Source organism: Haliaeetus leucocephalus, unplaced genomic scaffold, assembly GCF_000737465.1.
Source record: "Haliaeetus leucocephalus isolate CR32 unplaced genomic scaffold, Haliaeetus_leucocephalus-4.0 Scaffold473, whole genome shotgun sequence".
NCBI classification, from domain to species: Eukaryota; Metazoa; Chordata; class Aves; order Accipitriformes; family Accipitridae; genus Haliaeetus; species Haliaeetus leucocephalus.
Window position 1 is genome coordinate 6,935,445 of NW_010972909.1, and position 23,462 is coordinate 6,958,906.

General features: G+C 40.4%; 1 protein-coding gene across 1 annotated transcript in view; it reads left to right on the plus strand.

Annotated features, from left to right (window-relative positions):
* Nucleotides 1–5,451: 5,451 nt before the first annotated feature.
* The window catches only part of TSPAN9 (tetraspanin 9), a 100,349-nt gene continuing 82,338 nt past the window's right edge, over nt 5,452–23,462 (plus strand). The window contains exon 1 of the mRNA XM_010575406.1: nt 5,452–6,398. Coding sequence (XP_010573708.1) covers nt 6,033–6,398 — 366 coding nt within the window. The 5' untranslated portion in view covers nt 5,452–6,032. The remainder of the gene's footprint in view (nt 6,399–23,462) is intronic.

The following is a 23,462-nucleotide window of genomic DNA, read 5'->3' on the forward strand; positions in this document are numbered from 1 at the left end:
GAGGTGGCTAGACAGTCAATTCCTATGTCTGTAAGAACAGATCGTTTCCCCATAGATCTCAAACTCAGTGTCTTCTCAGGGGTGCTCCTTCACACCGTTCCTGCATCCTGGAGTGCTGTCCCACTCCTGTCTCTCTGCCAGGCCTTCTTTTCTTCAGCCATGCCAATGCTAGGTGGACTCCCAGAACATGGAGCCCAGCCTCTAAGAACCCATCTGACTGTCTGTGTTTTCCCTCCAACTTCTGCTGTATGCACATTTACGCGTCCCAGGTCCTTTTACCTGGCCTCTGGAGGTGGCTTTCTTCTGCAGGTGGAACTGAGGGTCCAATGATGCCTGTTGGAAGCTCTTGGGCCTGCTACAGGGTGAAGAGAGAAGGGCAGGAACTTGTCTCTGTCCCCTCTCACAAAACATTAGAAGAAAATCATTTACTGGTTAGATCACAGGCACCAGCTGTGAGTACTTCTGTTTCTTAATGAATCCAGTCTCCTCCATCATCTGTCTGTCCATCAAGTGCCCAAGGAAATGGTGGTTTTCTGAAGGTGTTAGGGCTGCTGTTCATGCTAGTAGGGAAGCTAACTATGCATTTCACTCTTCTCGAAACACTTGGTAGTGATTCTTTTTAGCATTTACATGTATAACAAACAAACTGTTCATATATGCTCTAAATAGTGTGGGAACCTATGATCAGTGAGTGGAGACTCCAAAACTGAAGTTACAGTAGTTCTGTCTGTTTTTAATGGAAGACTTTTTCTGTTGGAAAATGAAAGTGTGTCAAAGGTAAAATATGGCTTGGGATATTTGGTTCTGAAAAACAGACAGGTTTTAAAACTTGTCTACCATACAAAGTTGTCCTTGAAACCTACTTGTTTCTGTCCAATCCCATGGTGGGCAGAATGCTTTGGATTTACAGCATGCAAGCTGGGAGCTTGGAAGGCCCCAGAATGTGGGATACAACCCTCAGAGCATCCAGAGGTTTGATTTTAAATCCTGCAGCATTGGGAGTCCTGAGAACTCAGGTGTTTTGACTTGCTGGAGTCTGTAAGCTCTTTGTTGTGGAACCAGGACCATGGAAGTACTGAGAACTCTGGTTTTGTCTCTTATATGATACTAGTTCCAGTTTGATTTTTTGGACATTCTTTTCCCTTTAAGCTTATTCCAAAATCAGCTGTGAGGTTTTTTTAATCTGAGCTTTCATCTGTATACAGCTGTATGCCAGAGTCATAAGCTATTCTTTCCAACCCTTGTTCCGTATCTCCTTCTCATAGCCTTTCAGGATTCGGAGCAGTGACTGGAAAGATGTAGTCACTGAGTTTATGCTCAGCAATCTCAGTTCTTTGTCTACCTAGTGTACCCTGAGGAAGGCTTGTATAATTGAGTTCTTGGTCAATATCATTCAAAAGAAGAGAATGGATTTAAGAACCATATCCCTAGAACACTTGATTTGTTTGTCTCTCTGCAGGGCTCAGTATTGTTCTGAAGTCACGTGGCAGGGTTACTAAAACTCAGGATTTCTAAAAATAATTAATTTGAGAATGGTAGAATGGTTAGTGTACTAGCTGAGGCCATGTGAGGCACAGGTTCAGTTTGCTTCTCTGCCAGCAATCTCCTGTTCATCCTCAGCAAATGTCTTGGTCCTTGAGTTCCCTATATTTAAAATGGTGACAGTAGCACTGTCCTACATAATAGAAGTTGCAAGGTAAAATGTAGAATAAGTTGTAAAATGGCTTGTATATTGTGGTGAATGGAGGTTTTATTTTCCCTTTTTAAAAACCCCTAGAGTTTCATATTTCATATTCAGGAATCATGGGGGACCATAACAAAAGCGTAAGATAGTTTTGCTCAGCCTTCAGTTTTTGTTCCTGTTCTTGCCTATTGTAGTCCCTCTCCCTCTCACTGGATCAGCAAGATCATTTAAGGGGAATGTCTTGTAAAATGGATTTGGAACTTTTACAAGGGGAAAAATAAGTGTAATCTTTATATATTGCTGAAACATTTTATATCTGTATTATGACTTTATAAATACATGGTTATAAATATGTGTATAAACTTGGTCAGCTTTTGCTCTATTTTGCAGCGTGGTTCCACAAGCCAGTTGTGCAAAAACAGCTGAAGAGGGCAGAAACAGAAGGATTCAGGAGCACTGTAGCTGGGCATAATTGGCACAGAAGTTCTGGTGATATGAAACTAAGGTCTGAGAAAAAATATTAAATATTTTGTGACTTCCAATAAAAACTGAAGTTGTTGGGATCTGTATTTTGAGGACTATGGTGGACTGTTCCCAGGAGGGAACCAAGTAAATCAGTTTCAGCAGGTGAACCAGCCTATGTTGTCTGGGCCTTATTACTAATACCCTTCCTTTCCATTTTCCTGCTACACCTATTGTGACATCCATTTTCATACCTGGTGTCTGAAAGTAGCCTAAATCCTTACCCTTAATACTTGGCTGAGCCGTTTTGATGCAATGGACTGATTGATGTTCATTGCCTTGTCCCAGGCATTTGTGTGGGGGACTGAAATTATTTTCTTGATGCGGAGACATCTCTCAGCAACAAAATTCTGTGATTCAGTAATCAAAGATTAATGAAGTACAGAGTGAGCTTTTGAATGTTTTTCATGCCCTAATTACTTAACAGAGGTGAGATCTGTAGAGAAGCAAAACGTGTTTGCTCCCGTGCTGAGGTACACTGTCCAGTGGGACCACCGTAAGGTACTGTTGAATAGCCTTGCAGCAACACGTACCGCTGAAGCCTCAATCAGAGGCAGGGTTAAGTGCAATGGCTAGTCAAAACGCAGCTGGATGGACTGGTTACAGCTCTTTCACTGCTTATTTTTTCAGCAAATAAGCAGTTCTGTGCGATTTATTAACTGAGATACATAAATACTGAGTTAGAGTTCCAGCAGGAGGAAGTGGCATCTAATCTGTAAAGCTGCTCCGTGGCCGCAAATTCAAGCGGCGGAAGGTTGCTGAAGCTTGTAAAGTCTCCCTCGTGGCAACAGCAAAACCATAAGAGGGTCATATGTTCCCTTTGCACACAGCGGGAGGGGAGGCTGATCTGGAACCGTGTTTGCCCTAGTGCTTATTGCTCAGGTTTGGATTGTGAAGCTGGCTATTGGCTATACATGTGACTTTGGTTGTTCGTTCTGAAGTATAAATGGTGATGTAGGCCAGTCATGAAGAACTCTTGATGGAAGATGCAAGTAATGGTAAAGAAAACTAATCTTTTGTAGTATTTGAAAGCAAGAATAGAAAACTGCAAAACTTCAGTAAGGTCTAATAATGAAAACTTGAAAAAAATAAGCTTGAAGGGACAGTTGTGTTGCTTTTTTTTTTTTAACCACCAATAGAAATGTTTCCACTATTTACAAACTCTGACTGGATTTGTGGAGACTTTTGTTTATTACCAAATATTCTTTCAGTTTTTTAACCTTGAGGAGGGCAGATTAATTATAATTGTCATGTAACTTCATATGGGAAGCTAAGGAAGATATTTATATTGCATTAGTTTTCACAAGTGCACAGCATTTTTTTTTTTTTTTTTTGCTGAAGCTAGTCTACATCAGTGTAAATTTTATGGCAAACCAATGGGTGCAACAGGAAAAAATGCTTTAAAATACTTGTACATTCTCATAATTCTTTGGCTGAGAGCTCCGTTTTGTGTGACAAGTAAAAACCACTGAAAGTATCTAGCTGCAGCGTAGGATTGCAATGGCACAACTTTACACTGCCCGTAAGTGACTTTTAAACAGAAGAATTTTTTCAGACTTCTAAAACCATACTCAAGACATTTATCTTTTGTTTGAATGTGACTTACCCTGCAGGCTCCGGTGTCCAAGGCAGGTACCTGCCATGGCCTACAAGTCTCTTCCATGTTTTTTTCTGAGAAGGTTGGTTCTTGATGACTGCTCATGTTGAAGTTTGTATGTGCACCATAGAGGTGTGTAGAAAGGCTCCACTCTACTTTGGTCACTGCTAATTTATCTTTTTTTACTTGGGTGTTTTGTGTGGAGCGTTTTCTGCTATCATACGTGCTGCTGAGTGGTCATCTTGCAGTCGCCTTTCTGATGGGCGTATTTGATGCAGGTAGTTCTGAAATGACTTTTGGAAAGCAAAGTGGATAGACAGTGTTGATATAGGCTTGGGCCTGCCAGTTGTTAAAATGTTATTCTAGAGCAGAAGAGGTGAGAGAAAGATATTACACGTACAAATACGGGGTATTTTGTAGCATGAAGTACTTTAGGGTGGAGGGATCTTTTCTCAGAAAAAGCCTGTCAAGAAAGGTACAGCACTGCTTCAGGGTGTTGATTCTGATGTTGCTACATAAAAAGTTACAGAATTCTAAGGGGCTTTTGGACGTAGATACCTAAGATTGAATAAATGTTATATTATCTTTTCTCAAAGATACCTGATAAAATAATTAACAGTGCATAATAATGTGCATGTGAAAGGATCAGTTGAAAATTGTGCATAATTTTTGCTTTTCCTGGTAGCTGTATCTCTTTCATAGTGGCCTCCTAATATGGTTTCTTTCTTTACAAAAAGAAAGTAAAAACCTGCATTTTAAATCTGCTGTATCACTTTGCACCATCAGTGCGCTGCTCTTATGCTTATGACAAGATGACAAATTTGGAAGCACCAGGCGTGACCCGAAGTATTTCTCTTCCTCCCCTCAGGCACTTGCACACACAGGCACAGTCGCACGTGCATGGTCATGCCCCCTCTCCGAGTCCTAGCAGGCATGTTGCGCTGCTGTCTGGAAAAGAAATGTGGCATTTGGGTCAGTGTTTCTAGTTCACAGATTACCTGCGATATAAGATGGCTTATTGCCCTACGTAAGGACAACCTCTGACATACTAGTTAAATAGAGTGTCAATAGCTGCAGGTTCAGATATCCTTGCATTTCAAGAGTTTTAAGAATAGATTGATGACCCCGTAAGAGACAGCAGCTCTGCTTTTCTGGTTATGGTTAATTATATCACAGGTGATGGCGTCACATTATGTGCATGTATAACTGAGACATGTGCCTATTCAGTGTATGCTGGGCGCTAGTCTATTCCAGTTCCTTCTCCCATGGCGGCATTCGTTTAAGGCAGAAAAAAAATGTAAGTCACTGTAAATTTAATGAGTAGGGAGAGGTTAGCACCTGTCTATCTAATCCATACTTTTCCAGTATTTTATTGCATTAAAGGAGTATCACTACCTCACAGTTCTAGCTCATAAACAGCTAAACAGTACTTGACATTTAAAGAGATTTTCTGTTGTGCACTTGTATAGTCAAGAGTAATTCTAATCCTATTAAAGATATTATGTCATGGAGGCGTGCCCTGGGGGAGAAGGCTTCTGCTAACTGGCCCGATGGAAAGCAGAGGGGAGGGGCGAGCAGCAGGGTGGATTTATTACTCGATAGTTAGGTCAGGGATTTCTGTGGGAAATGCCCAGTGGTTGCAGTTGCTGATGATTTCACGGCAACAGCAGTGAAACACAGAGTGCGCTCCGATAGCTGGTTACTGAATGAGATACTGCAAATGGGTGGAAAGAAAAAAGACAGCATGTGAGAGAGAGTCAGAGAGACACAGAGAGGGAAGCTGAGAGCAAGGAAAGTGCTCCGGCTCGAGGAGAGTCTCCCAGGTGTACTGCAGAAGCTTTTTGGAAATGGATGCAAGGACCATCTGCTGCCTATAGATGAGAGGGCTGTAGACTAGGAGTGGAGAGAAAGAGCTTCTGGCTGTTTTGAATAAAAATCGAAGTTCTGCATAACTGATTCATCGAGATAAATCATGAATATGCTCTTGCATGGGATATTAATGTATAAATCCATGCTACAGATAGACAGAGTACAGCCTACATTGCTATAAAAAAATAAAACCAGCAACAATGCAGTGAATAAATTCTGCAGTCATTATCTGATTTATGTACGAAGAAAAAGAGAAGCAAAACACAGACAGCTCTTATCGTACTGTGGCATTTGCAAGGCACTGTATTTAATGCTGAGAGATGCTATACATTAAATCTGACAACTGTGAAAAGAGAGATCATGGAGAAGTCAAGTAGTGAGGATTCTTCAATTCACCGGAGTCCATCTTTGGATAGCAAAGACTCAGATTTTGCTAAACCTTCTACCTCAGGGAGGCAATTTGGTCGAGGTTTTACTGCTGGAGCTTTCTATGGTACAACTGGATCACGCACACAGAGCCACACTGGGGTCGGAACCGGGACCGGCGTTGGGACTGGGACTGGCGTAAAAAGTGACAAATACAGTGCACCCAAAGGCAGCAAATACGTGGTCTTTTACCTGGATCTATCCTTTGTTTTCCTTTTAGAATTTAAGAAGTGCAACATGGCAAGAGGCTGCCTGTGTTGTTTGAAATACATGATGTTCCTTTTCAATTTAATATTTTGGGTGAGTACTGCCTTTTCAGTTGCCTTCATTTGTTAGTGTATCCTGTACTGCTGCATTATGTGTATAGTGCATCTTTGAAGCAGTACAGTAAGTTCTCCCCTCCCCTCCCTCCCTCTCGTACCTGCTTGGAATATTTTCAATGTTAAACTTGTGTCTATTGGGAAAATGTACATGCTTTCTATATATTACTACCTGGTTACTGTAGTTTGGCTACTAATGCCTCAGACTTGCTGTTCTAATATGTGTTTTGAACTGGGTTATCTAAGAAAGGGCAGAATTGTTGCCCTTTAAGGAAGAGCAGAATTGTTGTAGCATTAAAATCCTGCAGTGGCAGGATTTTTGCATTCTGTTGTAATACCTCATGTTGCATTAAGCTGCAGGTTAATTTAAATTTGAAGTACATTCTCATTGTCACCATAAATCTCATTTACTTTTTGTAAACTTCTTTTGACAAACTGCTTTTTCATTTGAAGGAAGTTCTGTCCCATTTCTTCAATTAAAAACAATAACGCGTGTGTGTTCTAGCCTCTTAAGGTATCAGCATAAATGTGAAATGACTAGAATGGTCAATCTGGATTCAGTTTCAGCTGCAGTTGTCCACATTGGTGTGTGAAGTTGGAGACTTGCACTTGCTTCTGAGGGATCAAAATTGATTTTCCTCTGTCAGCCAAGAGGCATGAGGAGTCATAACAATGCCTCAGCAAGCAAGTTAAAAGCGTAATAGCTACTTTGGGCAAAGTATTGTCACGTACAAGGGAAGAAGGAAAAGTTAAGTCATCTGGCAGCTAGGCATCCTTGAGCGAACAGTATTGTTGAGGAAATCACAGACTGATTGAAATACTGAGTATGCATGAATGTAGCCCAATATGAATCGGTTTGCTTAGTTTGAAATCAAAGGTCACTGCTTTCCGGATGGTTGCAAAGCTTGGGCACATGAACAAAATCATTCATGGTTGTGATCCAGAAATATACAGTATGCTTCACAAACAAATGAAAACACCTACCCTGGATTTATTTTGGAAAAAGAGGCATTAACAGTCTAGTTCTGATAGCTGCCTCTGGTGTAGAGATATCATTGTTCACACTAGGAGCCTTACTAGCAGCTTCTCTGGTTATCTTGACCCACTTACTGAAATAACCTTTAAGAGCAAGAGTTAATGGGAGATTTGGTACAGTGTTGAACCACTCATGCAACAGTGAGCTTTTATCAGTAATAGACTGAAATGCTACAATAACTGAACTTGTGGGCATCTTAAATAGGAAGGTAGAACTGGACACTGAAGAACATCTGATCAAAGTTCACTTGTAATTTTTTTTTTTTTTCATTTCTCTACACAAACCCTACCAGAAAGTTGCCTTAACTATTTCTGGAATAAATTACTTTGAACACACCAGATTTATATCAAATTGGCTATTTGACCCAATGCTGCATTACTTTGACACCTTGGAAGTATTTTTTTCATATGCTTTATGTTGTGGTTAGTTTTGGAACAGCTTTTTTCTGATACCGTTACTCATGTCCTCTATCATCAGTCATTAGGTATGTCTTACCCCTCAGGTCGGTAGATGCAATGTCTTTCTTTGCTTTTATCTCCTTCCCAAACAGCAATTTTCTTGACTCTGCATCAGACCTTCAGAGTCCATGTTTTCTATTCCTTGAACTTGTAAAAATATTTCAGCCTTCATCTGTGTGCTCATCTCTCTCTGCTCTGCTCCCACTGGACCTTTATACAAACACATTGCTTCTTAGGTTAAAACTAGCTTACCATCTGGAACATTTCTCTAGTGCCCTGTGCTTCTTCAACTCTTACCTTTTAATCCCCTTTACACCCTCCCCACCATGTCTTTTGTTGTGAGGCTTATACCACTTTTCTTTCTGTTATTAAACTTTGTCACCACATCTCTGTCTAAAAATGCTTTTTGTATGAACCAGGCTATACAGAATGAAAATTATACTCTAGAATGGTGAATCTGAGAGATTATAGAAAAATGCTAAATGCAAGATGTCAGGTACTTGTCAAAGTAGTTTACAACAGAAATTTGGTCCACCAGCCTGGTTTAAGTTGTTCAGAAGTCCCCCTTTCTTCTTTAGTTAGCTTATATTCAATTTTGTAAGCCCGTTTTGATATTCCCATGCATCCTTCCAGAGGACTGCAGTCTTGCTAGATTCTTATTTTTTTTAACCAGGCTATTTTATCGTCTTGAGCCATTCAAATGCATATTATTATCATCTCTTTTTACTCATGGAAACGCAAGCTAGAATGAAGCATACTACGGACGGGTGTTCTGTAGTTTGCTGCCTCTGGCTTTGTACCTGGAATCTACATTCGTTCTACTATGGCTCTCTGACAGGTCTTGGATGTTTGGCTCTGTACGTGCTCCTTGCTGACACTGTGCACTTGCAGTATCTCTCACTCCTGCCCTGAGCCCTCCTGCCAGCTCAGCCCTGGGCTCCCCACACAGCTCTGCCAGTGCCCTCCGCTCCTACCTTGTCCTGAAGCACTCCCTGCTATTTCAGTCCTGTCTTTCTTCTTAACCCATTTTTCCCTTTCCCAGGTTTGCCTGTTCTCATTGCTTCTTTCTGAATTTCTGTTAAGAAACCCAAGTCCAAAGCCACAAAGTTGTGGCTTGCTCTTGAGCAGTGACTGTCATCTTTTGTAATGCAAGGTGACTTATTTTTAAAAAGAGAAGAATTTTTAAGCATGAAATTTTCTGAACCTGTAATTCAAAGCAGAATGAGACTCCTTGGTTTTCAGAGGCGAGGAGACCACTTCCACACAGTTACCTTCTGACAAAGGCAAGAAGCATTTTCGTGGGGGGTGGGTGGGGGTTTGTTTTTGTTTTTTGTTTAATACAGGAACTGATTTAGGCAACTGGAAACAAAGGTGGAAAAACTGTGTTTCAGGGAGTCTTTAAACAGGTGCCAGTCTAGCAGCTGTACAGCCGCAATAGGCAATCTGGCTGACCAGCTTGCTTGCCACAAAGCTGCATAGTTCTGAGCCTGCGGTAGCGGAAAGCCCACCTCATGGGAAGTGTTGTTCTGCCATAGTAAAATGGTGTTTCTGAGACGCTTCCTCTGAAAACAAAGACTGGTGGTGTCCTTTGGCATCCCAGAATGCTGGGCACTATTATTGTCTTGAATGATTCTCAGCGTTGGCCTAAAGAAGGATATTCTTCTATAGAAAAAGAGGAATCTTTTTTCCATTGTTTGCTTCTTGACACAGGCTGGGACCTAATCTGTCCCGCATGGGGCAGTGAGCTCTACTACTCCTTCAGCCTGGCAGCCAGCTCATATGTATTTGAAGACCAGTTATATATGTATATTATATATTATACACATTATTTTGATATGGCATATATTTTAATATTTATACGTATATGTGTATACACGTGTATATTTGAAGGTGATGGAGAAGTGCAGTGGTTAGTGGATTCTTTCTGTCGTTACGTAGCAAACATACTGTCACTGTGATAGCTACAATAAAGATGTGGTGCATTGTTTCTGCCCAGCAAGAATTCAGTGTTTGTGAATTAGATTCATGACAAAAAAATACAGTTTTTAAAATTAGCAGCATGTGTATTAGTTAGCATGGAAGGTTCTCGTATGAGCAAATTGATCCAAGTGGGGCCCAGCAGTAAGTTGAAACAGAAGGTGTTTCTCCACCATATCACTAAGAGCTTCAGGTATTTCTCTGTGGCCCTCTGATTCTTAGCAGTTGTTCTTGGCCATCTGGCATTGCTTTCTTTTAGAGATTAGGAAAGTCTGAGCTGAGGGTTAAGGAAGCTTATAGTATTTAATTGTGTGGCTAGGATGATGATTTACACTGAATTCATCCTAAGTGCATAATATGTTTTGCAAAGGGACCGAGCAACTACAAATGTTAGTTGATTTAGTTTGCCTTCAAGAATAATTATGTGCAAACATATGGAGATTGCAAAGTAGCCAATACAGCTCTGCAGAAGAAATAAAATATTAATTTTTGCTTCTACAGGTAGCAGCTTAATTGTCAAGAAAGTTAATCACCAAATATAAACATTAGGGTGTATGTCTTTCTAGGGTAGATTTCACTTCACTGTTTTCTTAGAGAAAAGGATTACAGTAATTATTTTCACAAAATGTATGAGAAAATCTTACTGGCTAGAAAATGGAAATTCTATAAAACATGTTTTTAAAAGAAATTTCACTCGTGAAATGAGAATTACATAGGGTGCTAAAAGGGAAATTTTGAAGTGACAGGAATAAGTTATCAAAACTTCACTAGCGAACTTTGCAAGTAGACTGTGGTCATGGTTAAATTTTGGGTTGTTCTATTAATTTAACTAAGGTTAATGAGTCCACATACAGTGAAGCATTCATAATACACATCTTGTTAGATTTTAGCATTGCTTAATTTTAATATAAAATGCATTTTATTAGGGGAAAATATATGCAAGATTATTAAATCTCTGATCTTCTGTGTTTCAGGAAGAGCCAAGGAAAAGCTAAGTATAGTCAAGAAGATCCTTAATGTGGTTTATTTGTTAAATTGTTTATATTTAAACTACTACCAAAAAAATCTGATAGGAATAGTACCTATTTATTAATGGTATAATTGTAAGCAGAAGTTATCATTTATCTAAGTTAAGTGGGGTCAAATTTACAAATTCAGATATTAAATATTCAGTTTCAAAGTAAATTTTATAATAGGTTGGGAGAATTTTCCTTTCGCTAAATCATAAGACTAGAAGAGAAGAAGATGGGCTGGAAACTTGCTGGTCCAGAAGTAGCAGCAAAAAGTCAAATACAGCAAATATTTCACTGATACTCTGTTATTAAAATAATGGATAAAGACTGTTGCTCCTGAAGAGTATTTTTCTGCATTAATTACTTGTCTAATTTAATCTTATAGGAGGATTAATTAATATTTTTTCCTGTAGATTAAAAACAATGTTGTGTGTTTATCAGTGAGCGCAGACAGTAGTACAGCAGCCATGCAGGTCATTACTAAAGTCTCAGATCAGACTAACAGAAAGGGAACATGTCCATTCTCCGGGTCTGGCTGCTGTCAGAGCTATTGGTACTGTAAAGCAGCTAAGAATTTTAGAATCGTTTATATAAGGTAATCCATACTTATTTATACCAAACTGGAACATATACTGTAGTGCACTGTTTAGTTTGAAGTACAAAGCTTTAATGCTTAACTGAACCTTTTGGACAAACAGTTAAATCTTGTGAAGAGACTTTGTCCCTACACATAACTGAAAGTTAATCTCTGAGGTTTAAGAGGGGTGGACAGTTTGTCCCTGCAATGAGAACAAAATTGCTAACTACAGACAGCTTAGAACAGGAAACACATTCAAATTCTCTCTTTTTTGTTGTCCTCCCTCTGGCTGCATTATCTGATATTCCCCATTTTCTGACACAGGGAATAATGACAGGGAGAGACAGTGAGTGACCCTGGGATGCTTGTCTCTTGACATAATAGTGATATTTACTTCTGTCGTATTTTGACTTTAATGACGTAAGTCAGCCGTGCGGTGACAGTTGCGGTACAAACCTGTGAAAGTAAGACTACTCAAAACCAATGAAACAACCCCAAAACCCCCAAACAAACTAAAAAACCAAACCAAAAACCCAAACAAAACAAGCAAGATGGTGAAATCTGGAAAAAGCTAATCTTTTCAGTCGCATTAGCAGAAAGAATTCAGTTTTTAGTAGGGAGTCGATGAGGTGTGAAAAGATTCCAGCTTTTAGTTTCCCCTCCAAATGGTATAGCACTGTTGGTGTGCCTGTGCAAACATGCACCGCAGTGGGGGAGAGCAGTGTTTTAGGATGTCAATGTTTTGGCTGGGAGGAGAAGGAAAGGTAATATTTAGTTCAAACGGTGTGGTGTCCGAATGAATATGATGTAAATAAAGTCCATTTAAAAACCTGTATGATGACACTACAGACTAATATTCAAACATTATTTGAGGCCTGAGACTAGTTTTAATTTAAAATAGTGAGGTTTGCTTCAGAGCTGAGTTAGACTGGTTAATCCAGGTGGTGAGGGCCTCATAACTGGTTTTAGGAAGACATCCGATATGGCATTTTTCACAGTGTTCCTCTCACTAACTGCTCTTTGCTAACAGCATATTCTATTCAGGTTGTTTTATTTTTTGGTGTGGGTTGGTTTTTTTAAATTATTTTTGTTTTCCTTCAATGTGGAAGTGTTTTCACTCTAGCTGTAGGCAGGTGTGAGAGCCATTTGTGTCTGTTATTTTGGATAAACGATGAGTTGATTCATGACTCAAAAAGCAGATTTGTCCTATACATCTGTTACAATGTAGCCTGCTGGTCATAGTTTAATAATTTGTATATGGGGAAGTTTATAGGCGTTGAAAGTGAGAAGCGGAATAAGAATTTCAAATTGGAAAACAAATTACTCACCTCCAGCTTTCCCTGCCACCCCGTACTCCCAGAGTTAAATCTTTCTTTATAAATAAATGACTCAGGTTCTATTCCTCGTATCCTCTGGCTGCGTGACCTTAAGCAAATTTCTTCAGCCTTCTGTGTCTCAATTCCCCTAACTTTTAAAAACAATGATATCAACTTTTATAAAGTGATGGTTATAATCATGGGGTACAATCATTGTTAACTTTGAATAAGCTTAATAACTGTAACGGTTTTTAATTACCTCTGGACTCCTAGACCCATGCAGAACAAGTAAGCTGCTTGAAGGGGCCTTGGTTAGCATGTTCCCTTTTTGTCTGTTCCTGCTGCCTTCCAGGTAAGTAAGTCTGCAAGAGGCTGATCCAAAGGGGTATAATCTTCCTCATGCAAGTAGAGGATGAGCTTGTAACTCCATTATCTGGCTGTCTGAGGAGGCATCTAATTTGCTTATTTAAATGCTGCTGACACAGAATGAGACCTGGGTAGAAAAGATGGGAGGATGCAGTCCAATTTGTGGAAAGTAAAGTTTGGTTAGTCTGGGTTTTGCTGTACATAAAATTAGGATGTTCCTAATGGGCAGCCAAGTCGCAGAGATAACATGGTATACTATACTTAGTAGCTCCTCTGTGTTTATCCCATATAATTTGTAGAGTTACCCAACCTTTCAACCACTCATGGAAACTGTGAATCAAAGGAGGAATTCAGCAGGGTACCTTGGGCTTTGCTTTGAGTATCTTGCAGAAATAAATAAACCACACCTCCCAAACCAAGTAAAGGAACCTAGGATGGCTGAAGGTGTGTTATTAAACAGTGAGCATTTGCTGAACTTGCTGGGGACTTGTCACATAAAACTTAATCTTTCTAGTATCACTTTACAGAAATGGCTGCAGGCACTGAACTCAAAGCAATTTCACAACTTTCTGAAACAAATTAGCTTTAAATCAACTCAGCTCTCCATTCAGCTCAGTCCCTTGCTGTTTAGGAGCAACTTAAATTGCTGAATTTATTCAGCAGAGATAATTGAACTTCCAAGTATTTGGAAATTTGACTGGGATGATGGTTCTTTCCTCCTGCTTTTCTTGAGCTGGGCCAAAGTTCACATGGCTGTCCAAACCTTTTCATTTAACTACTCCATCCAGTGTAGCGGGGATTGTGAATATTCTTGGGACCCGCTGCCAGTCTGAAATTTAAAAGTCATCTACAGCTCATCTTCAGTAATGCCTCTTGAAACTTGGCACCGTGGACAACAGATTTATCACTGCTCAGGTAATGCAGGTACAGCTACATTTTCCACAGGGTTACAATACACCCTGGTGATGTTTGTTGTTGTCCTTAGTCAAGGCATAGCTGAGTCCCTACAACCTTAGTAACCAATCTGAACCTGTCTTTAAGTGTTTATTGTCACAGTTAACATGCTGGCTCTCTTGTTTCGCCTCTCACCCAGAGCCTCTGTGCTTACTGGGAACACAGGGCTGCTGGTTACCCCTTGGAAGGGGATGCAAGCTGAAGCACAGAATGACTAGCTTGCCATTTGTGATGGGTTGACCCTGGCTGGACGCCACGTGCCCACCAAAGCTGTTCTATCACTCCCCCATCCTCAGCTGGACAGGGGAGAGAAGAAATATAACAAAAAAGCTTGCAGGTTGAGATAAGGACAGGAGAGATCATTCACTAATTACCGTCACGGGCAAAACAGACTCAGCTTAGGGAAAATTAGCTCAATTCATTACAAATCAACCAGAGTAAGGTAAATGAGAAATAAAATGAAATCGCAGAACACCTTCCCTCCACCCCTCCCTTCTTCCCGGGCACAACTTCATTCCCGGATTTCTCCACCAAGCCCCCCCAGCGGCACAAGGGGGACAGGGATGGGGTTTACGGTCATCACATGTTATTTTCTGCCGCTTCACCTCCTAAGGGGGAGGGCTCATCACACTCTTCCCCTGCTCCAGCGTGGGGTCCCACCCACGGGAGACAGTCCTCCACAAACTTTCTCCAACGTGGGCCATTCCCATGGGCTGCAGTTCTTCACGAACTGCTCCAGCGTGGGGTCCCTTCCACGGGCTGCAGTCCTTCAGGCACAGACTGCTCCAGCGTGGGTCCCCCACGGGGTCACAAGTCCTGCCAGAAAACCTGCTCCATGGGCTCCTCTCTCCACAGATCTGCAGGTCCTGCCAGGAGCCTGCTCCGGCGCAGGGTTCCCACGGGGTCACAGCTTCCTTCGGGAACCCACCTGCTCCGGCGTGGGGTCCTCCACGGGCTGCAGGTGGAGATCTGCTCCACCGTGGAGCTCCCTGGACTGCAGGGGGACAGCCTGCCTCACCAGGGTCTTCACCACGGGCTGCAGGGGAATCTTCGCTCCGGCACCTGGAGCACCTCCTCCCCCTCCTTCTGCACTGACCTTGGTGTCCGCAGGCTTGTTTCTCTTACATGTTCTCACTCCTCTCTCTGGCGGCTGTTTTCCCACTGTCCCAACTTTTTTTCCTTCTTAAAAATGTTATCACAGAGGCGTTACCACTGTCGCTGATGGGCTCGGCCTTGGCCGGCAGCGGGTCCGTCTTAGAGCCGGCTGGTATGGGCTCGCTCTCTCTCGAACACAGGGGAAGTTTCCAGCAACTTCTTACAGAAGCCACCCCTGTAACCCCCCCGCTACCAAAACCTTGCCACATAAAACCAATACACCATTTCTTTTATTCCTTTCTTTGCCTCCTCGTGTTTGCTATGTTTTTGTTGTTAAATGCAGTAAAATGAGAATTAACTTTTCAGAGTCAAAACAATGAATAATGTTTGCAAATATTGCTTCTGTTTTAGTGGGGAAGGAATTCTGTAGCCATGGATTCTTGTTGAATCTACTTGGTCCTCACTGCAAGCTGCATTTGTTACTCCTGTTTCTCTCTATGCCCGTCTTCAGACTCTCCTGCGTGAAAACCCTTTGTCCTGTTTCTAATCAATGCATCAGGGATACATAGTTTTGAAAATACATTAAACTAGTGTCTGTATGTCTTTCTTCCTATATAACACTGGCAAGTCATGAGGCATCAGAGATTGAATTTGTATCTTTTTAATTTCTTTTGTAGATTTCCCCATACTTCTGTTTTATGTGCATTCTGGTACAATTTCTACTGCTGTAGGTACAAATTGTAGGTCTGCAGTAGGAGATGATAACATTGCTGTTGATTCTTAAAAGTGTATGACATATTGAGAGTTGCTGCAAGGAATTAAAACCAGCAGAAACTGGTATGCTAATCCTTTGTTACTTACAGAATTATTAATTTCTAACACTGTAAGGAGTTGTGACTGATAAGTTGGGGTTTTTTTTATTAAAATAGGTGGGTTTTAATGGTTTTTTAATTTTTTCATGGTGAAGAAGACTGAAGCAAGACAATCATGAGCTATGGATGAAGATGAAGATTATGAACAGATGACTATAAGCTGTAGGGGTTCATCAGCTTAACGAATTACTAGTCATTAGCAGAGATGCTTTAGTTGCTTGTGTGCACGTTTCTACCATGCTGCACATGTGATGCAAAGCATGTTAACTTAAACCAAGCAGTTTACTGTGCAAATAATGTGTGTAATGCTTAACAGTGGAAGCAGTTAACTTGGAGTAATTCTGTCATATATAATCACCTCTGTGTACTGCAACGTACAATCACTGAGTCTAAAATGATGCAAAAATGAAAGAGAGGGAAAAGAAATGTCACTGTACTATTCAATCAAATTTTCTCACTTAATTTGCTGCCTTAGAGAACTGAAAGTTACTAGAAGGGCTACTTCTGAATCAGAGGTTTGTTCTTTTAGGCTTCTTGACTGATGTATTCAGCACACTTTTCTTTAAATGATGCTGCTGAATACTTACATTTTGTTAGTCGCTGCGTCACTGCTGAGTAGCGTGGGTTCTTCACAAGACTCATTTCTTCCTGTGTATTGTCTTGGAGATTTTCCAAGCAGTTATGATCTCAAGCAGGTAAGAGAGCTTTATATCAATGGATTGTAATTCAGAAATGCAAACATCTCATTTTGTCTCATTTCATAGTACTTTTAAACTAAATTGGTGGTTAAGAATCTTATTGTCCTGTAATTCTGTGCTGCTCACCCCTCGCCCCCACCCCCCACCCCTTTTTCCACTTCATCTAGCTATTGCTGTGTCCCAAAGAGTGCCTTTACTTCTCCAGTGTCCTCTGGATGCAAAGACACAGTTAAATTAGAAAAAACTGTGCTCTTTCCTTAGAGTTTTGATTGACCTGTCATCTCCATTTTCACTGCTTTAAGGAATTGGCATTACATCTGTTGCCATAATCCCAGAGTGCCTTAGGACCACTTAATATATTTATCCTCTTGACACCTTGTAAGTATGGGGCGCGCTTTTATCCTCCTGACACAGATGGAAAGCTGAGCCACCAAAACAAACAGAATGTCTGCAGTGGAGCACAGGGTAGAGGCCTGGGAGCTATTGGAGACCAGAACTAGCAAGTCCGCATGCATCGCAGTTCAGCACGGGTAGGCTTGTGTTGAGTTCTGCATGGTGTTTCCCATGAGCTCAGAAATCCTGCTGATCACCTATTTTGAGCTTGGGTGTCTTTGCAGCGGTCTTCCCTGCACTTTCTTTTCCAGATTAGCTTGGGCAGAGACAGCTTAAATCTGTTTATATCCATGGTGTAGATGTGTCCTACTAAGAGACTTGTACAAAGTTAAACTGAAATTGAATCTGGATCTCTAAAGTCCTTGGTAAGTGTCTTAAGCAACAGGCCATCTGTTACACGCCATGCCTTGTGAGAGACTTGATGCAGGCAAGCCACCTGTGAACTCCACATGTTTGTGCAGCAAGGTCCGTGGGCACAAAACTTCTTTCAGCTTTAGGACCTGTAGATCATCCTTCTATTTTGCTGTGTACCCCAGAGGTCTACCGTGTCACCGACTTCCAGAAGTACCTAGAAGAGTGGGATTTTTCTCGTGACACATAACATAAATCCTAAATCTCCCCACCACCTGCAAAGTGTCACTAAGAAAACTGAAGTTCTCTTCCAGGTGAAGACTTTGCTATGGGATGTCTCTCTTTATGGTGTCCATTGTAATTTATTTTTTTTTTAATGACTCCAGCTAATAAAATAATTCCATAAATGATAAGTAAACCAACATTGCATTTAACACTTAGAGAAGGTAGAGATAAGAAGATGAAAAAGTTTCCTGTTGCATGTCTGACAGCAACAATTCTTCCTACTTTCCATGGCCCCTCAAGCCATATGTTTGTCTTCTACTGTCAGAGCAATGTTTGCTTTAATGGCTTTTTCAGCGTGTGGAATGTAAAAAGAACTCTCTGGTGGGATCTTTTTTCCCACTGTCAGCATCTGGGAGGATGTTGGGTTTATGTCTTTCAGTGCAACATTGGTTTTGTGTCTTACGGGATGTACTTTACAATGCAGATAGCTTGTGTTATCTTTGATCCTGTTTTGTTATTTTTGTGTTTGTTTAGGCTTTTTTTTTTTTTAATGTGTTATCTAGTCTGCTCATAGAAGTGACCTGTGGAGGTGGCTATGATGTATGACTTTGGTGTGGTAGAGCTATCTGTTACTTTGGCAGGTTGGAATCCCATTTTCTTGGGAATTTTAACTCTTGCTTTCTGCCTTTAGGTAGAAATGGAAGCTGGCACTATTGTCAGATTTTCTCCATGTTTTGTTTCTTAGCCTGTTCTTCCATTGACAACTTAATTGGAATAAAACATTTTGTGCTTTATGATTTATTAGATGTTAGTGGTAGGGTTTCTATCATTCTGCTGTGAGCATTTAAATTGAACTGTAGTGAGGTTACAAATTAAGACAGTTAAGACTACTATGTTTGACTTCTAGTGGTTTGATTTGTCTCCCATTCATGAGGCTCAAACATAAAACTAGATATATTGGATCAGACCAAATGTTTGTATATTCTGTCTTTGAAAGTCGATGGTAAAGAATGCTGAATAGACACTAAAGGAATTGAACAAATTCATGGAACTCCTTTGAGTCAATTATCCTATGGCCTTCCTAAATTTTCTGGCAGTAAGTTCATTTGTTTAATTATGTATTCTGTGAAAGGGCACTTCTGTTTAAGCCTGCTGCTTGATAACTTCAATAGATGCTGACAGATATTCTGAAAAACAGTGAACTGTCCTCCTTTCTGCTTGTCATTATTGTTTTTATTTATTTTATTGCATTGCATTTTATTTTAATACTGGAATGGGAGGAAAAATCAGAGAAATTCTAATTTAAAATGAGGTTACTGCAAAAGTAGTATTTAGCAGTGCTTAGCATAGCATATGTTTAGATCATAGAATCATAGAAAAATTCTAGGTTGGTAGGCACCTCTAGAGAACATCTGGTCCAACCTTCTGTTGAAAGCAAGGCCTTAGATTATGTTACTCAAAGCCCTGTAAAGCTCAGCCTTGAGTATTTATAGCAAGAGAGATTCCACCATTTCTCTTGGTAACCTATCCCAATGTTTAATTGTTCTCAATTCATTCAATCTGTTCTCAGTTTTTCTTGTAGCCACACCAAAATTCTCCCTGAAGCAACTTGTGCCCATTGTTTGTCTTGGTGGTAGTCTGCTGGATGGTCTCCAATTTCTTGAGCTGGGACAACCAAACCTGGACACAGTAGTCCAAGTGTGGTCTAACAAGGGCTGAGTAGAGTGGAATAATCACATCCCTTGATCGGCTGGATGTAGTCTTGCCAGTGCAGCCTGGGGCTGGATTTAAATGCTTATACTAATATTTATACTGTCCTGGTGTACTGTGGTGTGGCTTTTAACATCAAGTTTAGAGCAGCAGCATGCACAGCACTCCATACAGAGTTCAGTGAGTTGAAGAAGCTTTATTGTGAGGACAGAAATGTTTTCTTCCTCATTTTGAGCTTTTACACTCATATTACATTGCTGCAGTTAAACACTTTCATCCTTTTATTTTTTCTGCCTCCGAGAGTGGATCTGCCTGCCTTCCCTTGTAGCCTCTCCTGAAGTACACTTCAGCTAAAACACTTCTGCTTCTTTGAGCCATTCAGCAGTTTTTTTAGCCCATCCTGCAGCTGCGTCACTGGAAGTCATACTTAGTTTGAAACTCCATCCAGCTTGAACGTACAGTTGGTGCAAGTGCTGACAAGAACAAAAACATCGATCTTATCGCTCCCCCATCTAAGCAGCCGCAGTGTCTGATTGTGTTCTCTAGTACAGTATATTGATTTTATGCATTGCTATACGTGTTACACTGCTTCACAGTATTTTTCAGAACTGCTGACTGCTTTTTTTTCTTCCACAGTACCTTTATTTCTGGTCTGATCAGGGCTCCTGCAGTCCAGCTAGTGCTTGTTTTAGCTGTTATGTTTAGTCTCATTAACAGGGTGTATATCTCAGAATCATGAGATTTTAGGAGTTCATTATTTTTACTAGGGCTGGGGTGGGTTAATTGTTGCGTGGTTTTGTTTTGTTCTTTAATAAAAAGCTAATTTTTTTGTGTATTCTTATGCATGGTATATTTTTAAATGATACTTTATATTTTAGACTTACATTGAGGGAGGTCGGAGAACAGCTAAACCTTAAAAACAGTGTGCCTGTATGAAAAATAGCCTGTAGAAATAGAGGTGGTGTTTTTTTTTAAACATTTTATTGAAGTGCAGACTGCATGACAACCCTGTGTGTTTCCTAACAGTGTATCTGTTCTGACATGTGTCCTAGTTTTAGTTCTTTTTCAAGTTCCTGAATGTGTTTTCTTCAAAGGGCTATATTAGACCCCAACAGTATTTCTTTCAGGATACTTCATCTTGCTTGTCCTTACAGAAATAGCTGGGATCAAGCATGTGATCACAACACACACAGTTCTGGAACGTCCAAGAATGCAGGTTTCTCGCTTAAAAGCTTCTGCAGCTGTGTGTGAGCAGTAATAAATGGTTGACACAAGCCTCTGGGGACAACTTTAAATGGGTGAACTGTTCCCTATTTCAGCAGTCTCGGGGATTTTTTTCCGTACTAGTTGGATGCTATGTTATGAGCCTGACCCAATCCTTAGTGACAGCTTGTCGGGCTGATTAATGTAGACTCCAGAGAATAGCTCTTTGCTGTCTGATTGATTCATTTTGCCAATAGAATTCACATTCCTGTAGTGTGAATAATAAACAAGTGATTTAATGAGTTCCCCCCAACCTATTCCAAATGGCATATCCCTGGATTGGAGCAGCGCATGCTTTTGGAAGCTTAAATACTTGCTGTGTGTTACATGCTGAAGATCCACTGGATTATATGCTTCTTCCATAAATCCAAATTAGAAAGTTAAGGATTAATTTTCTTCTGTGCCATACAATTAGACACATTATCAGAAATTTCACTGTTGTTTAAATTGTTACTTCTAATTTTTCTGGTTCTTAACCGCTGATTTTTTTTTTTTTTCTCTGTGTGCTTCCCACCCTGGAATGTGTTCTTCATGAAACTCTTTATTTGTTTGTAGCATTCCCTATTTTTTAATCTCAAAAGGTGACATACAAAAGGTGGGAAAAGATTTGTTCTTCCTCGAGGCTGTCCTTATCTCCTGTATCCCTGATGTTGGTATTTTTTGGTGGTGTTCCACCTTGTTTTGTGGTTCTATGTATAACTCATCTGTAGGTATTGGCTGTCACAGTTCCTACATCTTGGGAGGTTCTCAGGAGCGCGAATGAACAGATAGCATTACGGCACAGCAGGAAGATAGGGGAGTGGAGCCAGAGCAATGGAAAGGAGAAAGAATTTCTTGTTTGGATCTGGATGGTTTCTGTTTCCCTATTATTCAAGAACTCTTACAACCACAATTAGGAGATCCTGACGCTGGATCTACAAAGAGTTCTCCAACAAACATATTCAAGAAGGATGTGCATAAAATTAATATAAAAGGAGGAAAACAACACTATTGTAATTCTGTATGGTCTTTTACTTGTGGGAACATAGACATAGAAGTATTTTTGTCTTTTAAAGCTTTACAGCGTGTGTCATAAAGAAATATGAAAGAAAATGGGGAGGATAAAAACGGTCTTAATTTCTTCCCGTCTGCCCCCCCTAGTCTTTTCCTCCTCCTCTCTTTTGCCAGAATCCACAGCACACAATTTGTTGCTGTCCCAAGTTTAGCTGTACACCTACGTATCTGTTCTCCATGCCCAGCCTTGCTGGTACTATGTTGTACTTTTGTGATTCAAAATTTGAGTAACTGAGTGGGGGAAGCAAAGATGCTGATGAAGTTATGATCAGGTTTCTGAGGAATAACAGCTGCTGGCTTTATTTGCTTTCTTTCCCAGCCTCCATCAGAGAAAGCTGAGAGGGTTCATTTGCACTTGTGTGAGGCACCGCTTTTATAAATCTGATAGCACTGTGCCTGCGTGCATACAGTTCTCTGACACAATTTCAGATTTTTGAGTGGATAATCGTAGATTTTTTCTGTTTTCTGTTGAAAGAAGCTCAGCACCTTCTAAAGAACCTTCTTTCTGTCCTCAACTTATTGCTAAAAGGTTCTAGAAGCTGTAATTACAATACTGCTTTAATGACAGTCTCTGGCATAATTTTTGGTTTCATTGCAGCTTGGGGGAGAGAGGGAGGCTTCTTCATTCATTGTTTCTGCCCTGTAGTGTCTCCTACTTCTGTCTGTTCTTCCAAGACTGCAACCTAATGTGGCATTCATTTCAGCAGTGGCTCTTTTTGCTGCAGTATCAGTGCAGATTTATGTCTGGTCATGGATGCAATGTATTTTCTGGGTAGTCAGCTCAAGGTTATCTGTGTTATAGGATGTATTGTGGGCAGGTTTAGCAACGAAAATGTTCAAACCCAATAGCATGAAGAGGAAAAACAGGCTTATTGAATTATGGCTGCTTATGATTATATAGACCATATAGACTTAAGATCTGTCTTAGGGCTGGAATGAGCACAGCAGTGCTGAAACAAAAGGCAGTGTACAGAATCAGGAGCATACACTTGAAAGGAAAAACCTTGGGAGCACAGAGCTTGCCCCAGAGACATGACAATGTCATCACTGTGCTGGATGGACCCTGAATTATTTCTTCTCTAAAGGATTAGGTAGTATTTGTGGTGCTTGTTTTGCTTAAGTTAGGTGTTCCAATATTTTAATCTAAAAATGGTTAAGAAACACAGATAACATGACATTACACGTGATCAAGTTTGAGATTGTTCTAATGATAAGGCACAGCTCAGCTCTTTGAGAGTGAGCAGAGGCAGCCTTTTGCCTAGCACTCCAGGAAGAAGGAGCAAGAAGAGGGTGCAAATATTTTTGGTTCTCCAGGGTGAAACCAGTGGGCATTGGAGAAAGACTGAGTACTCTTGGTCATGAATATGCCTAACTTAAATTGATTTTGAGTACTTCATAATTGTTGAGCCCATTAAAATATGCCTTTTTAATAGACTGTATTGTTTTCAGTAAAGTTGTTATTTTATAACATCTGTGCAAGTACTTGGAAAATCAAGCCTTGTACTCTAGTCCTACCTGAGATCCATTTTTAGAAAATGATACCTGAGCCATCAATTGCAAAAAACCCCAACGAAACGGACAACCAAAAAACCCACCAAACTAACAACTTCAAGGGAAGTCCTGAACTCAAACATCCATAATCAAAAGTAGGATTTTTGAAAGCTTTTATCACCGACTGGGCTTTGCT